The sequence below is a fragment of the Gopherus flavomarginatus genome, chromosome 4, assembly GCF_025201925.1.
Source record: "Gopherus flavomarginatus isolate rGopFla2 chromosome 4, rGopFla2.mat.asm, whole genome shotgun sequence".
NCBI classification, from domain to species: Eukaryota; Metazoa; Chordata; order Testudines; family Testudinidae; genus Gopherus; species Gopherus flavomarginatus.
The window spans coordinates 64590378-64606209 of NC_066620.1; the positions used below are offsets into that span (position 1 = coordinate 64590378).

A 15832-nucleotide genomic window follows, 5' to 3' on the forward strand; every position below is an offset into this window, starting at 1 on the left:
GAGGTGAAAGGGTAGTACTCTGTCCTGGTAATGACTGGTTCCCACTGTGAATCATAGAAAGCGCCTGTGCGCAAGATGTATGGTAATATGGAAATAAGCATCTTGAAAGTGAGTGCTGAAAGCCAACCCCCATGTCTACCGCTGGTATAATCGTGGCCAGTGTGACCATTTTCAATCTGTGGATTCGCACAAATTTGTTGAGCTTCTGAAGGTCCAAAATGGGTTTCTTTTTGGTGAGAAAATAATGGGAGTAAAAACCTTTCCCTCTGTATTGAGTTGGAACTTGCTCCACAGAATCCAATTGTAGAAGATGGTTCACTTTTTATTGTACCATGTGCTCATGAGAAGGGTTCCTGAAGAGGGATGGGGAAGAGGGTAAGGTAGGAGGGTGGGAAAGAAAGTGGATGGTGTAGCCTGATCTTATGATCTCCAGTATCCATTGATCCATTGTTATTGCTGCCCAGGCATGGAAGAATGGGTGCAGGCGGTGGCCAAAATGGTGGGTCGAAGTAGTTGATAACACCATGTTGCGAGGGAGGTTGTTCAGACCCTTGACCAAAACTTCAAAACAGTTGTTTGGTCGTGGCTGTTTGTGAAGTTGAGGACTGATTTTGAGGGGTCCTGAGTCTTTGAGGCCATTATTTGTTCCTGTTAGGTTCGAATTGCCATTTTTGTGGATGGGGGAATGAGATACCCTTTTGGTACAGTTGGTACCGACACCTTCTGGTAAGTGGCATGCTTATACCTAAAGTGCACAAGGACCTGTGAGTCCTTCACTGAGTGAAGGGCATTGTCTGTTTTTGTGGATGGGTAGATCTTCAACCTTGAGTTGCAGCTCTTTCAGGATACCGGACGACTGCAACCATGAGACCCTGCACATTACTACACCCATGGCTGTCATTCTTTCAGTTGCGTCTGCTTTGTCCATAGAGGCCTGTAGGGCTTTTTGGACAATTAGCTGTCCCTCCATCATTATGGCTTTGAACTGTGGTCATTTTTCTTCTGGTAAGTCCTCAATAAATTCTTGAAGCTTACCATAATTGTCAAAGTTATATTTGGTTAGGAGAGCTGAGTAATTGGCAACCTGGAATGGTAGCATAGCTGACAAGTACACTTTTTGGCTAAAAAGGTCTAAACAGTTATGTTCTTTGTCCTGGGGAGTGGATCAATATTGGGGTTGTTTGCTGCAGCGGTTGGCAGCTTCCACAACTAGGGAATTAGGTTGCAGATGTGAAAAAAGGAAGTTGATCCTTTTAGCTGGGACAAAGTATTTTCTGTCTGCTCTTTTGCTGGTAGGCAGTATTGTCGAAGGCCTCTGCCAAATGTTCTCCACCGGTACCATTATTGCATCATTTATTGGTAGTGCTATTTTAGATTATGCAGATGTGTGTAGGATTTCCAACAGCTTGTGGTGGTTTTCTTGCATCTCCTTCAGCAGTATGTCTTGGCTGGCAGCTACTCTTTTACAGAGTTCCTGGAATTGTTTCAGGTCACCCACTATGGTTGGAGGCAGTGGCATTACTGCTTCATCGGGGGAAGAGGATGAGTTATGGGCTGGTGAAATTCTGTCTTGGTCTGTGTCTTCTTCTCTCTCTTCTGATAAGCCCTCTGGTGCCTCTGATGTCTCACAGCTTAGAGATGATGGAGATGATCGGATTTCGCCCCTGGCTGGAGTCAGGGGTCTGGTGTAGTGAGCCCTATACGCCACCCATGAGTCCCAGGGGGACCACTGCATTGGAAAGGGCATCACTGGACAGATGCAGGGTTCCTCATACCATTGCTGCATTCCATGACTCTGACGGGTCTTAGTTTTCATTGCTTCCCATAGAGGTCTATGTTCTGTGGGAGAGGAGTGTTAGGAGGAGAAGGGGTTCCCATGTAAATCCTCATCATCATCATCACTGGAGATGGGTGGGGGAACAGGTAAGGGGTATCTGCTCCAATATTCAGCCTGGAGATCTATCAGAGCCGAGCTGGGATGATTGTGGCACTGAAGAGACTGTAATGTATCTGTGTTGCAGAAACTGTTGCGGAACCGCCTGTTTTGGTGCCAATGGTGCCACTGTTGTAGATTTGGTCAGTGCTGTGACCGATTTACATGTAGCCTTCATCAGGACAGTCGGTGCCATTCTCGGTCTGTCAGTCAGTGCCGATGACTCCGTCAGTGCTGGCAGCATTGCCAACGGTATGGGTCTCGGTACTGTGTCAAGCACTGGGGTGGTTGGTGCTGTAGAGGAGGAGGCGCGTCTGTGACTCGACTCCTTATCGGTGCGGTGAGGTTCTGCAGAGGTCCGTGAGGGGACGGTGCAGAGGTGCCCAGAGCCTCAAAAGTGCTAACTCTAGCTGAGCTCAGTGCCAAGGACAGCGACCTCACTGGGGACCTCTTCTTTTATTGCCTGTCCCTGTGAGGGGAGTTCATGGCTCACTTCCTAGAAACTCTGGAAGACTGAGCACTTTCTTTAGTAGAGGTTTTGCCCAGGGAGTCATTTGCTGATGTTGGTCCCATATCAGTAGGCTGAAGGGACTTTACCATTAGAACATTTTGAGGTGAAGGTCTTTGTTGCATAGTGCCCTGGCTTTCAGGTTTCTACAATGGACACTTTTTGTAGGGACATGTGTCTCCTCCAAACATTGGACACACATAGAGTGGCCATCAGAGACTGGCATTGCCTCACAGCAAGAGTCACATCTTTTAAAGCCTGGAGAACCAGGTATCATGACTGTTAAGAGTTCGACATTGGTGAAGGGGAAATAACAATAAAAAAAGTTTGGTATATTTTCTTTTTGTTTTGGAAAAGGGTATCTAAACTAAACAAGACGTATTAAACTACTGCTAACTTATTTCTTTCTAGATTTAACAAAGAGGTAGCACTGCCACTGAGCTCTGTCTTCAGCCAAGGACAGTTCAGAAGGAACCGAAAGAGTCGGGTTGTGTGCAAGCTAGATGAGGCGCCAATGGCATGTGCGCCGTGACTGAGCTTTGCTACTGAAAATCTCTGATCTATGGCACAGGGATGCACCAACACCTGAAGTGGAGCACCCACAGGGACACTACTCAAAGAACAAAAGCTTCCTCTACAAGTTTTTATATTAGAAAAACTGATTTAAACAGCTGAGATAAAGCACTGATCTTGTTTCTTCTGACCATCTGTGAATCATAAAGGGAAGAGAGCTGACTTTTCCTTCTGTTTCCTTTGGACGGATGTGATGAAGAGCTTTGGAAGGACTCAAGTTAAGGACTTGACAAGATCTGTAAGCATAGCCCCCTTTGACTATAGATATCATTCACAGGACAGAGGTAACTCCTTCCACGCCCTCAAATATAAGCAGAATGTGATCCTCAAAAAGAAAGGAGGGCTTGATTCAACACTTTCCTTGAAAAATTGTATAGAGTGAGCAGGATGACTGAATAGTTTGCAAGTTGTGTTGCATCAGAACTCTCCCTTGAGATAATAAGACAACTGAAATTTGAGACGAATTTTGTTTGGAAATCTAAAAAATGAAAATTTACCATACGAGGTTTTGCTCAAAGCTCCAGATTTTTCTTATTCGTCACATGGAAGGGTCCCTAAGATCCAGGCTGTAGTAAGATGAAGCCTTGAAACATAAACCCTTGTATCAGAGGTGCGGTATGAGGCCTAAGGCCTGAACTAAAGCAATGGTCAAGACTTTGTTAACATAAAAATTGTGTATGTTAACATAAAGAAACATTAAGCTGTGAGCAAGAGGCAGGCTCTGCTCAGAGTCTGGCAAGGAGAGGGCTAATGTTGCAAAAATACACATACCTAAAAGGTACTGGACACTAGAGATATAAACATCTGCCAGGATAGTACCAAGAAAACGCCAATACTTGCACATTCCACACAGATAACAAGGAACACACTGACCCATCTTAAAGACAGGGGCAAAAGGGTAATATGATGGATAGAATTGTTTGTTCAAACTAACATGTACAAGGTGAGAGGTGGCACCCTAACACATAGAGGGGTTGTACCTCAATAGGAGATGGACAGGATCTTAAATGAGGCCCTTTCACATCTGTCTGTATTGTAAGCTCCCATAATGGTAAGCCTTCCATGATCACTTTCAAAGAGAGAGAGATCATACACTCCAAGGAGATTCTGGAAGACTGGAGCTGCACAGTCATGCAACAGAAAGTCATTTGGAGGCCTAGTGAGCAGCCTTAATGAAAGCCTCCAATAGTGTACAAAGCTGTAGTTCGTGTTGCTGGTATGCACACAAGAATAATCCATATTTGACTATGCTGAAATTTCTGGCCCCAGTGGTGTCAGCCAAAGGTGATGCTGGCATCAGCAAAGGATATCTGTGTGATGGGTTGGAGAACAGAAATCCCCTTGGGAACTGCCAACTGATGTGCCAAGACTACTTCTGTCCTTGCTTCCCCTGCCAACTTGGGACTCCAGCACCTTGTCTTGTTGAGCCAGACATGCCAGTCTGCTCCTACACAGACTCAGCATCTGAATCATGTGCCTCAAAGCTGCAGACTTAACTGAAAGCAATTTAAGAAGTGTTCCTGTCTTTAACACTCAGATGCCAACTCCCAATGGGGTCCAAACCCCAAATAAATTCCGTTTTACCCGGTATAAAGCTTATATAAGGTAAACTCATAAATTGTTCACTCTCCATAACATTGATAGAGAGGTATGCACAGCTGTTCTCCCTCCCCCCAGTTATTAATACATAATCTGGGTTAATTAAAAAGCAAAAAGTGATTTTATTAAATACAGAAAGTAGGATTTGAGTGGTTCCAAGTAACAGCAGGCAGAACAAAGTGAATTACCAAGTAAAATAAAATAAAACACGCAAATCTAAGCCTAATACAGTAATAAAACTAAATACAGATGAAATCTCACCCTCAGAGATGTTTCAATAGGTTTCTTTCACAGACTGGATGACTTCCTAGTCTGGGCACAATCCTTTCCCCTGGTACAGCCCTTGTTCCAGCTCAGGTGGCAGCTAGGGGATTCCTCATGATGGCTGGCCCCCTTTGTTCTGTTCCACCCACTTATATATCTTTTGCATAAGGCGGGAATCCTTTATCCCTCTCTCGGTTCCCACCCCTTCCTTCTCAATGGAAAAGCACCAGGTTAAAGATGAATTCCAGTTCAGATGACATGATCACATGTCACTGTAAGACTTCATTTCCCACTTGCCAGCACGCACATATACAGGAAGACTTACAAGTAAAACAGAACCATCTACAGTCAATTGTCCTGGTTGATGGGAGCCATCAAGATTCTAAACCACCATTATTGGCCCACCCTTTGCATAATTACAATAGGCCCTCAGAGTTATATTTCATATTTCTAGTTTCTTATACAAGAGTGATACATTTATACAAATAGGATGATTACACACTCAGTAGATTATAAGCTTTGTAATGATACCTTATAAGAGATCTTTTGCATGAAGCATATTCCAGTTACATTATATTCACAGTAATTAGCATATTTTTATAAAATCATATAGAGTGCAATGTCACAATCTGAAGCTCATTGAAGGAGGTGAGGAAAGAAAACAATGTGTCTTCTTTTTCAGCTTATAACCCTGTTACAGACCAGAATGCCTCCTCTTCTGCAACTTCTTGATCCAAGGGGTTTCAGCAGGGAATTTGGAGCCAAAGTCTTGATGCCAGTTAGTACTAATGATGTTGGTGCCAGCTGGGTACTCAACTCTGATGAGGGCTTCTTCTGCCTCGCACAGTGCCAAGAAGCCTTTGTCCAGCATTAGTGGTGCTTGGCATAAAGTTCAACAACAGAGGATGGTCTTGGAGAGCAGATCTCAGACCTGACATGCAGGAAAGTACCAAGATGGATAGGCCTCTTTTTGGAAAACCTCACCACAGAGGCTGGCTTTACTACTCCCAATGGAACAGCTGCATTAGCCATTGTTGTAGGCTCAAGAAACCATGTACACCAAAGGAATCAAACATCTCCCTCCAGGCACAGGGAGTAAAGGCACAGCAAATTGCACATGAGGACACAGAAGGGGTCTCACCCAGGTATATAAGGCATCTAACATAGGAGTCCATCTCAGGAATTATCATTGACCAGGATATACAGTTTTTAAAGCTCCTATGGATAGGGCCCCACCAAATTCACAGCCATGAAAAATGCATCATGGACCATGAAATCTAGTTTCCCCACCATGAAATCTGGTGCTCTTTTGTGTGCTTTTACCCTATACTATACAGATTTCACTGGGGAGACCAGCTTTTCTCAAATTGGGGGCCCTGACCCAAAAGGGAGCTGCAAGGGGGTCACAAGATTATTTTAGGGGAGTCATGGTATTGCTACTCTTACTTCTGCACTGCCTTAAGAGCCAGGTGTCTCGCAGGGCAGCTGTTGGCTGGGCGCCCAGCTCTGAAAGTGGCACTCTGAGAGCAGCAGCACAGAAGTAATAGTAGCAGCACCGCAACCCCTCCTTGAGGACCTCCTCACTTCCAACTCCTTTTTGGTCAGGACCCCTTCAATCATAACACCATCAAATTTCAGATTTAAATACCTGAAATAACGAAATTTATGATTTTTAAAATCCTATGACTGTGAAATTGACCAAAATGGACCACAAATTTGGTAAGGCCCTAAATATAAATATTATATTCATTTATTATATTATATTATGTACAAAGAAAAAAGAGAAATTTTCTTACCTGTATGTAATTCAATTGGACCTACAAGAATAGTAGGTTTTAAATCCTCAATCTCTTGTTCAAAAGTAGCATAATGAAGAATTTCTGCTCTGATTTCAGTCAGAGAGGGACTGCTAGCCAGAAATTGCTGTGGGTAGTTTAAACTCTCAGTTAATAAATGGTCTTTTTATCTCACCAGTAAAACAAATCTTAATATTATATATCACATTTTGAATGTGTAAAAGTTTTGAACCTAAAAGGCCAAATTTTGAACTCCCTGCAGTAATGGGGTGTTCACCCCACATTAGCCCTGAAGGGGTTAAGGTGATCAAGGAGGAGACACTTAACCTTTACAGTTACACCTGACAGGAGACTCAGGGAATTATAAGTATTAATTGCAGATGAAGTCCAGCTGAGGGAGAAGATGGAAAATGATTAGAGGAGGTTTGTAATAGCAGGAGGATGCAGGTAGAGAGTCTGAAGTCATTCTCCAGGAGCAGAGGTGGGGAGAAGGAAAACCATGGAGAAAATAAGCCCTGGGATTCGAGCCTTGGAAGAAGGGTCAACCCCAGAGAAGTTGTGAGGAAAGAAACTCTAAGAAGGCTGGGATAGAAAGAAGCCCAGGGAAACATCTGCAAAGATGGGGACTGTATAGACTTAGACAGCTGTTTCCCTGGGCTCTTTCATACCCTACCTTCTCAGGCTTTCCTTCTCCACCCCTTTAGGTAAACCCCCATCCCTTAGGGTCAGGATCCCAGAGCTTCTGCTCCCCCCTGAGATTTCTTCTTCTCTCCTGACTAGACCCAGAGAGTGACTGCAGACTTCCATATTGCAGCCCTCTTCTGCTCTCACATCCTTGCTTTACACAAGGCTTATCTACTTCTGCCCAAATGGGCTCAATCTTCAATTAGTGCTTGTTTGTTAAGCCTAAATTTCCCTCCAGGTGCAGTTTTCTAGTTTAATTGGCCCCTGTTGGGCACCTTTGCTCCTTTAGGGCTGGTAAGAGATAAACACTCCATCATAACCACACAATGAAAGAGCTGCATCAAATAGCTGTGTGCTTCCCACAACTGTATGGACAAATTGAGTAATTCCATGCACAAGTATCAGTATGTACATGCAACTATAGGATTTTGTCCTGCAACTGTCTATGTGCTTGGTTTTACCATTACCCGGGCCTTTGAAAATTTGGTCCTCAGCACATTAAAATAGCAAATTATATATTCATTGTTGTTGTGGATGTATTAATTATCTAGAATTTCTTCTTAGACTACAAATCTTAGAGTAAAGATGTAATTTTTGATGTGCAGCTGGGCACATAATTACTGTTTTGTTTTAAAAAAGGGAAAAAACCAAGGTAGAGCTATAAAATAACTCAGTGTTAGCCAATGTACACCATACTGTTATGTCATATTTGAGCACAAAATTCTGCTTGAAAGATTTTACTTTTAGAATCCTGAAGACAAGCATACTCCAACTCTTCCCTTGAAGTGGCCCCAACTCCTTCTCACTGCTGAGTGTCCCACCTTTCCCTCCTCTGTCTTGACTGAGTATCAAGTGATGAAAGCTCCTTCCTCTACTCCCAGTCTCTTATCTGAGTACAGATGAACTTTAGGCTCCATGCCAGCCTCTCTTTCTCAATATACTCTCCGTATGTCTGACACCTCTCTTTTGCAGGTTCCTTCCATGAAAATGCATACAGGACAGGCAGTGAGGGGAAGCTGGACATACTGAGAAGGCAAGCTGCATGAACCGGGTGATTCCCAGCAGGATTGAAATGGAGCAAGGAGAATTGTGTCTAAGCAACAGTCCCAACTGCGCTCAATGTGCTACCGAAGAAACCCAAACTCACTGTATTTCCTAGTAATAGCTCCCTACAATCTATTCTAGGAAACTGGACAGTTCTAATTATAATTAATAATTTAAAATTGAAAAGTGTCATAAGGATAAATTTTCTGCAGCAAAGAAAAAGAATGTATCAGTTTATTTAAATGGAATATAAATGTAACAGCACTTCTGCTTCCATTCTGTTTTCAGTTTTCAAATCAGAATAGTCAAACACAAGTAACAGAGGTGCTGTCTTTTGAATAACAGGTTATTTAACCATAATTGGAGGTTTTTGAGAGTGTTGTCTTTGTACAGTCACAATTGTGGAATGTGTCCTTGGATGCTGCAGGACTTCAGAAACTTCTAAAAGAGCAGTGTCCATTGAGTGCTATATGAACTCTCTCTCACGTTACCAAATATCCCAGGCTGAAGTTATATGGAAGAGACGCAGTCCTCAACTATCTCATTTCCTTCTACTGAACCTCAGAGTTCAAATCTCACCTAAGAACTGTCAGCAAGAAGGGATATGGGTGGATAGTGTGAATATGCAGAGGCAACAGAGAACTCCAGTTACTATCAACTAACATCTCCTCCTTCGTAGTGCCCTCTGCGTGTGCCCACTACTTGTGAGAGTTTAGCTAGCAGTACAAACCATATGAAGAGGTGGGTGGAGGAGTACTAGTTGAATAGAGACCAAAGAACTTATCTCTCAAAACAAACATCTATCATGGGTACTAAGGGTATTTCTACACTGTGATACAAAATCCACAGCACTGAGTTTCAGAGCCCAGGTCAGCTGACTTGGGCTCACAGGGCTCAGGCTGCAGAGTTATAAAACTGTGGTGTAGACCAGAGGTCCCCAAAGTGTGGGGCATGTGAACGTTCAGAGGGGCGCAGTGGGGCCAGACCAATCCCCATGGGGGCGAGAGGGAGTGCCCCCAGCCCCATACCAGCCCCCAGCCTCGGCTGCTGGCCACGGCTCCATTCCTGATCCAGGTCCTAGGCTAGGGACAAAGCTGGGAGTGGAACTGCACCTGGCCGCAGGCCTGCTGCTGGTCCCCACTGCAGCCTGGCTGCAGCTCCTCTCCTGTGCCCACCCCCAGCCTATGGCCACGGCTCTGTTCCTGGCCCCAGACCCACCCCCCAGCTGGGGCCCCAGTCTCAGTCCCCTTACTCTTGTCTGCATCCTCATTCCCCTGGATCCATGGCCCCACTCCTGGCCCAACTCTAGGGTGAGCACAGACAGGGGTAAGGGGCACAACCCTCATAAGTTTGGGGACTGCTGGTGTAGACGTTTGGGCTCAGGTAAAAGGCCAGGCTCTGAGACTCTGCCTTCACGAGGTCTCAGAGCCCAGACTCCTGCCCAAGCCCGAACATCTACACTGCAATTTTATACCACCTCAGCCCAAGCCTCTCTAGCCCAAGTCAGCTGACCTGGGCTAGCTGTGGTCATGCTGTGGGTCTTCTATTGCAGTGCAGACATACCCTAAGTCAAGAGAGTGGTTCAGAGTAGAAGTGTATATTAAACTCAAAATAGCAGCCCTACGTATTTTCAGTAGAGATGTTACAAAGGCAGGCCATGGTTTCTTTCTTAAGTTTAGTGGAGTGAGCTCTGAGTCCATGAAAGGAAGATAGTTAGGAGAGCCTGCGCTACACTCAAATCTTGTGGCAGATACAATTGCTAGGAGAAAAGCTTTGTTTAGAGACATGTGACACAAAGAGATCTCTCCCAAGGGCTCAAATTATCCCTTCTTCATCCTCATGAGGATTAGACTGAGATTACAGATCAAAACAGGGACTTTAAATGGAAGAAAGATTGATCAGTTCTTTGAAAAATCTCTATCAACAATGACCCTTACAGCACCAGCCCACAGCGAAACAGAACAAAGAAACTGCTGAGAAAAGCACATGAATTCATGATATGGAAAGGCCCATCAATTTCAGGTAAAGCATATATTCTAGGATTGAAAAATCAGAGCAGAATATTTTGCATTTTCCAAGTAGTATTTTAATATAGATGATTTTCCACACTGAAAAGTATAAGCTGTACACTAGCAGAACAAGTACGGCAGATGAAGTTAGACTCCCATGGTCTAAGTAGCCAAATGAAGAGATTTGGGATTGGAATGTTGAATTAGATTAAGTCAACAGGAGATACAAGCAGATATAGCCTTTCTCAAGACAGCTTTTGGAGTTCTGTGAACACTGAATGTCTGGCCCAACATGGTGCAATCAAAGGGTATGTCTACACAATCTGCAGCAGTGAGCCTCCAAGTGCTAAAAACAGGTGTGTAGATATTGCAGCTAAGGCTCTAATGGTTAGAGAGGGGCTTCAGAGCACGAGCTCCAGCCCATGTCACAAATTAAAAGCTCTGTCTACACGTCTATTTTTTGCATTGTAGCACAAGCCTCATGAGTCTGAGTCGGTTGACTTGCAAGCTTGCTCTTGACTTCCAAGCTCTCCACTGCAGGCTACCACAGGCTGTGAAGATGTATCCAAAAGGACTCTTGCTTTATCTTGTTTTATTTTCCCAATTAATTGAATAGTGAAGGCTTTGTTCCAATTCTAAAGGAAAATTACAGAGAGAAAATGTATGTCCATCATGCCCTTGATCATATTCTTGAACATTTCACATAAATATTGATGACAAACAAATCTGTTTCTGGGTGACTGCATTTCTGTGAGATCCAATACACCATTAACTGTTTTAGCAACTGTTTGCATTAATTTGGCTGAGCACAACTCTGCTTCTTCTCAAGGACATCATTCTTGCCAGTGAGTTGCAGAAATTCCATGCTTGGTACACAGGCACTTTTGGGGTCATACTGTGTGTGATGTGCCCTTGTGTCCTGTACCATGGGCATAAAGGATGGAGCTGTCCCAACCGCCCCCCAATTCCTTTGCTAATACAGAACCCATGTTACAGGAATTTGTAACAGAGAGAAAAGACAGATGGTCATGGGATATATATTGACACCTAAGAACTACAGTTACTGTAAGGGAAGTAACCATTTCTTCTTCAAGCTTGTCTACATATATTCCACTCTTGGAGTCTCATAAGCAGTGATCTGATGCAAGGAGATGGGTGCTCAGAATCTATGTAAAGATTGTACTACAGCTCTGCCAAAAGAAGCATCAGACCTTGATGATTCTATTATGGAATTTTTTGCTGTTGTTGATTTTCAGGCCTAACTCAAGAAAGTGTCAGATAATTTGATGAATGGAATTCTCCACTTGTTGATATTATTTCCCTCGGACCAGGGTTACTGTTACTCCTCATTTCTGAGATGAGACACTAACACTGATAAGCATTTGGTGACGCTCAGTGTTGTCAATACTCTAAAGTGTAGAACCCTGAATTGGTAGTGAGCCTCTCCTTGAAACCTTTGGCATTTTCTATGAGAGATGTGACTGGAGATATGGAAGTATGCATCTTGCAAAGCAAGAGTTACAATCCAGTCCTGTGGATCTAGCAATGAAATTATGGAGCCCTTAGTTAGCACTTTGAAGTTGAAGTGGCAAAAGAAGGTGTCATATTTGGATGTTGTGTGTTCCTCTCCTGTGCTGCCACAACCACTATGGAACCAAGTATAGGTGCGCAGATAGGTATACAAATCCAGTGGACAGTACCTGGTACCTCTTCTCCTCTTTCTCAGAGGTTGGTGCAATAGATGCCAAAGTTTGGCAGATGTTTTTTGTCATTAAGAGCTAGCAGTAGCTGACCAGGCATGGAAGCATGCAGTTTATCAAAGAGATTGTGGGAGCTCTCTTCTAGTATGTCCCCAGGTATTTCGAGAGACTCCTCAATATGGCATATTAAGTCCTCAAAGTTCTTAGTCATCCAACTGGTTTGGTGTGGATGGAACCACTGCTTCGTCTGGGACAATGATGAGATGCCAGCTGATATAGTGTGTTCCTCCACAGAAGGAAGTTCCTCTCAGAAATTTTCTCTGTATGCTCAGTCTGACATATAGGAATCTGAGCTACTTAGCTCCTGGAAAAGGAAAAGGGAGGTGTTCCTAACCCTAGACGGAAGTTCAGAAGAGGGCGTTATCTGGCATTGTGTAAGCCCCAACGACTTCAAAAAGGTCATGAAGGCATGCAGTAAGGAAAGGGATCTGGAGGTCAAAGTGGAGTGAATCAGGAATTATGTTTTTCCCTGTAAATACTTAATGTATGTGGTGAATAGGAGGCCCTTGATTTCCTGTTGATGCATAAGGCTCCCATGAATGAAACCTTGGGGAGTATATACAGGACCCTTCTCTGGTATTTCAGAATCAGAAAGGAGGATCTAACCTAGCCAGGATTCCAGGGAGCACCATGGAATACGTCTTGCTTGGTGATGAAGATGTGCTCATGCAGCAGTGATAGTCAGTGCCATAGCTGAGATTTTCAGCAGAGTGGAGAGTAACAGAGTCTGGCTCTGCTGTTACCTGGGGATCTCCTGCTCCATACCTGATTAAAGTACTGAGAAAGATGATGTCATGCAAACTGGTGCAGAGGTTGTCTCAGTCCCTGAGACAGTCTTAAGAGTACAGTGCAATGAGCTCTCAGGGCTCCAGCAATATCCAATTTGGATTGTGGTGTTCTCACGGTGCGAGAGTGATGAAGCAATTTCAGCCGTCTTTTTGCTCAGGTCTGCAGAAAGGGATCTGATTTTACATTTGCCAGAGGAGTGATGCTCCTTTCTCCCACAGCCCTACCAGGGTCCATAGTCAGAGGTGGATTAAGATACATTGGGGCCCTGGGCTCAAAGAACATTTGAGCCCCCCACAACCTCCCTCCCGCTATGGAGCCCTGCCCCCTGCCTGATCACCAGTTGGCAAGACCCAACAGGACAATACCCAGTTTTGCCAAAAAAGAGCTTGGGGAGGGGTGAGCAGCGGCGATTGAGAGTGGTGGTGGTGAGCGGTGGGGCTCGGGGCAGCCCTGCACAAGGGAGGAGGGGTACTTCAGCGAGTGGCTTGGGCCAGCCCTGCATGGGGGATGGGAGAGGCACTTGGACCAGCTCAGCGAGTAAGGGGAAGGGAGAGGGGTTCAGGTGAGCTATGTCCCTCATGGGAAAGAGGGGCTTGGGTGAGTTGGCTCCCTCATGCAGGGGGAGGAGGAAAAGGGGCTCAGATCAGCTCCACGCCTGGGAGGGAAGTGGGAAAGGAGGAGAGACTGGGGTGAGCTCTGTGCCTCAGGGGAGTAAGGGAGAGGTGCTCAGGTGAGTGTGGCTCCATCCCAGCACCAAGCAGGAGAGGGGGGCTTGGTCCAGTGAGACACAGGGGCCAGGGGAGGGAGGGGAGCCTTGGTCCATCGTGTCACAGGGACAGACTTGGGCCACCTCAGCTGCTCAGCCAGCAAGGCCTAGGAGCGGAGGGAATATGGATTGCTAGCCACAGGCTGGGCGATCTTGATTACCACTTCAGAAGTTTTTTTCTCTTACTTAATTGGCCTCTCAGAGTTGGTAAGACAACTCCCACCTTTTCATGCTCTCTGTATGTGTACATATAACTCCTCAATATATGTTCCATTCTATGCATCCGCAGAAGTGGGCTGTAGCCCACGAAAGCTTATGCTCAAATGAATTTGTTAGTCTCTAAGGTGCCACAAGTACTCCTGTTCTTTTTTCTGGAAAATATGCTTTAATCAAATACAAGTTACTCAGCACAATGCAAGGGTAAGGTTTGATAACTTGCATTATATAGAAGGTTAGACTAGATGATCTAATGATCCTTCTGGCCTTAAAATCTAATAATGTTAATTACATCAATGAACAGACTAGAACTGAAGAACAGCGTTAACAAGCTAGCATATAACAGGGCAGAGAACCAAAGACAACTGCAGAGACTATGCAACAGTGTGGAACTACCTAAATCTACCTCGCCTAGTTATAAAAACAGAGAAAACACAAAAAATAGCTCAGTACAAATGGTTATTTTAGAGATTTTTAAAATGAAAAGCCAATGAAAGATTGAATGTGAAGACTGGAGCTTCTGACCTTATGTTGACAGGGGTGAGGAGGAGCTAAATGACAGCTGGGGCTAGGTACATTCATGGTTCCAGAGGACACTGCATTTCCAAGAGTTCTATCTTAATGCATCTGGAAGCATCTGTCTCCCAAAGTAGGAGCCCATACTTGCAATACACAAAGCAGAAACAATAGCAGTTCAGTCTTATTTATATCCCTTTCTCTAGCTGCTCCCACTTTTGTGCTTTTTTCAAGGAACATTCTTACAAAATATTATTTTATCAAGAAATATATATCCTTCTCTAAAATTAAGCATGCTAGGTGCCACAAAATTCTGGACATAAATACTCAGAGTAGTTTAATTAATTGCAGTATTTGAGGTATTTTTAATTCTAAGTATAATTAACCGAAAATGCAATCGTAAAAGTAAATGTCATGGTAAAAGAATATTATGCTGCAGTAAATTTCCATTTTTAGTGCTGATCACCATAATATCAGAAACTGAACTTCTGGCACCCACATTCCCAATGTGTGGCTAGGGAATTCTCATAATTCTAGTGCTGTAAAGCCATTAAGGGTATATCTACACTGCAATTAAACATCCATGCCTGAATTATGACCAGCTGACTCAGGCTCACGCTACTGGGCTGTAAAATTGCAGTGTAGACTTTTGAGCTTGGGCTGGAGCCAAAGCTTTGGGACCCTGCAAAGGGGGAGGGTCCCAGAGCCTAGGCTCCATCCTGAGCCTGAACTGCAATTTTACAACCCCGCACCTCAAACCTCATGAGCCCGAGTCAGCTGACACAAGCCAGTCGTGGGTGTTTAATCGCAGTGTAAATATACCCTAACTCACCTCACTTGTAGGGTGCTCCTACTTAGGAAAAATACAATATATAGAGTTTATTCCTGTTGCTGTAAGGTCATAGTGATTTCTTTCAGCTGTTAATCAATTTATTTCCACATCCTTTTCCTCCAATCTTCTTTAGTTGTTTTCTTATTTCAGAAGATGAAGAGACTTATAGAGTAGTGGTTCTCAACCTTTCCAGAGTACTATATCCCTTTCAGGAGTCTGATTTGTCTTATGTACCCCAAGTTTCACCTCACTTAAAAACTACTTGCTTATAAAATCAGACATAAAAATACGAAAGTGTCAAAATACATTATTACTGAAAAATGGCGTACATTCTCATTTTTGCCATATAATTATAAAATAAAACCCCCTGGAATACAAATATTTTACTTACATTTCAGTGTGATATTGAGCCAGTTTTTCACTTGTGAGCCTTGTCATTCAGTGGCCGGACGGCAGCGGTATTGTATTGCCCCCCTTATTTCTGCGCTGCTGCTGACGGCAGTACTGCCTTCAGAGCTGGGCGTTCAGAAAGCAGTGGCTGCT

The 15832-nt window shown here is 44.1% G+C and overlaps 3 protein-coding genes across 3 annotated transcripts in view; all 3 read right to left on the minus strand.

Moving 5' to 3' along the window:
- The window catches only part of DNAH8 (dynein axonemal heavy chain 8), a 593210-nt gene that overhangs the window by 368962 nt on the left and 208416 nt on the right, over positions 1-15832 (minus strand). Inside the window, exon 29 of the mRNA XM_050948396.1 lies at positions 6674-6800. Within this exon, the coding sequence (XP_050804353.1) occupies positions 6674-6800 (127 nt within the window). The remainder of the gene's footprint in view (positions 1-6673; positions 6801-15832) is intronic.
- LOC127048745 (uncharacterized) overlaps positions 1-15832 on the minus strand; it is a 125968-nt gene that overhangs the window by 81705 nt on the left and 28431 nt on the right. The gene's annotated exons all lie outside the window — the stretch shown is intronic.
- Positions 1-15832, minus strand: part of LOC127048750 (myb/SANT-like DNA-binding domain-containing protein 2) — a 366512-nt gene that overhangs the window by 44138 nt on the left and 306542 nt on the right. The gene's annotated exons all lie outside the window — the stretch shown is intronic.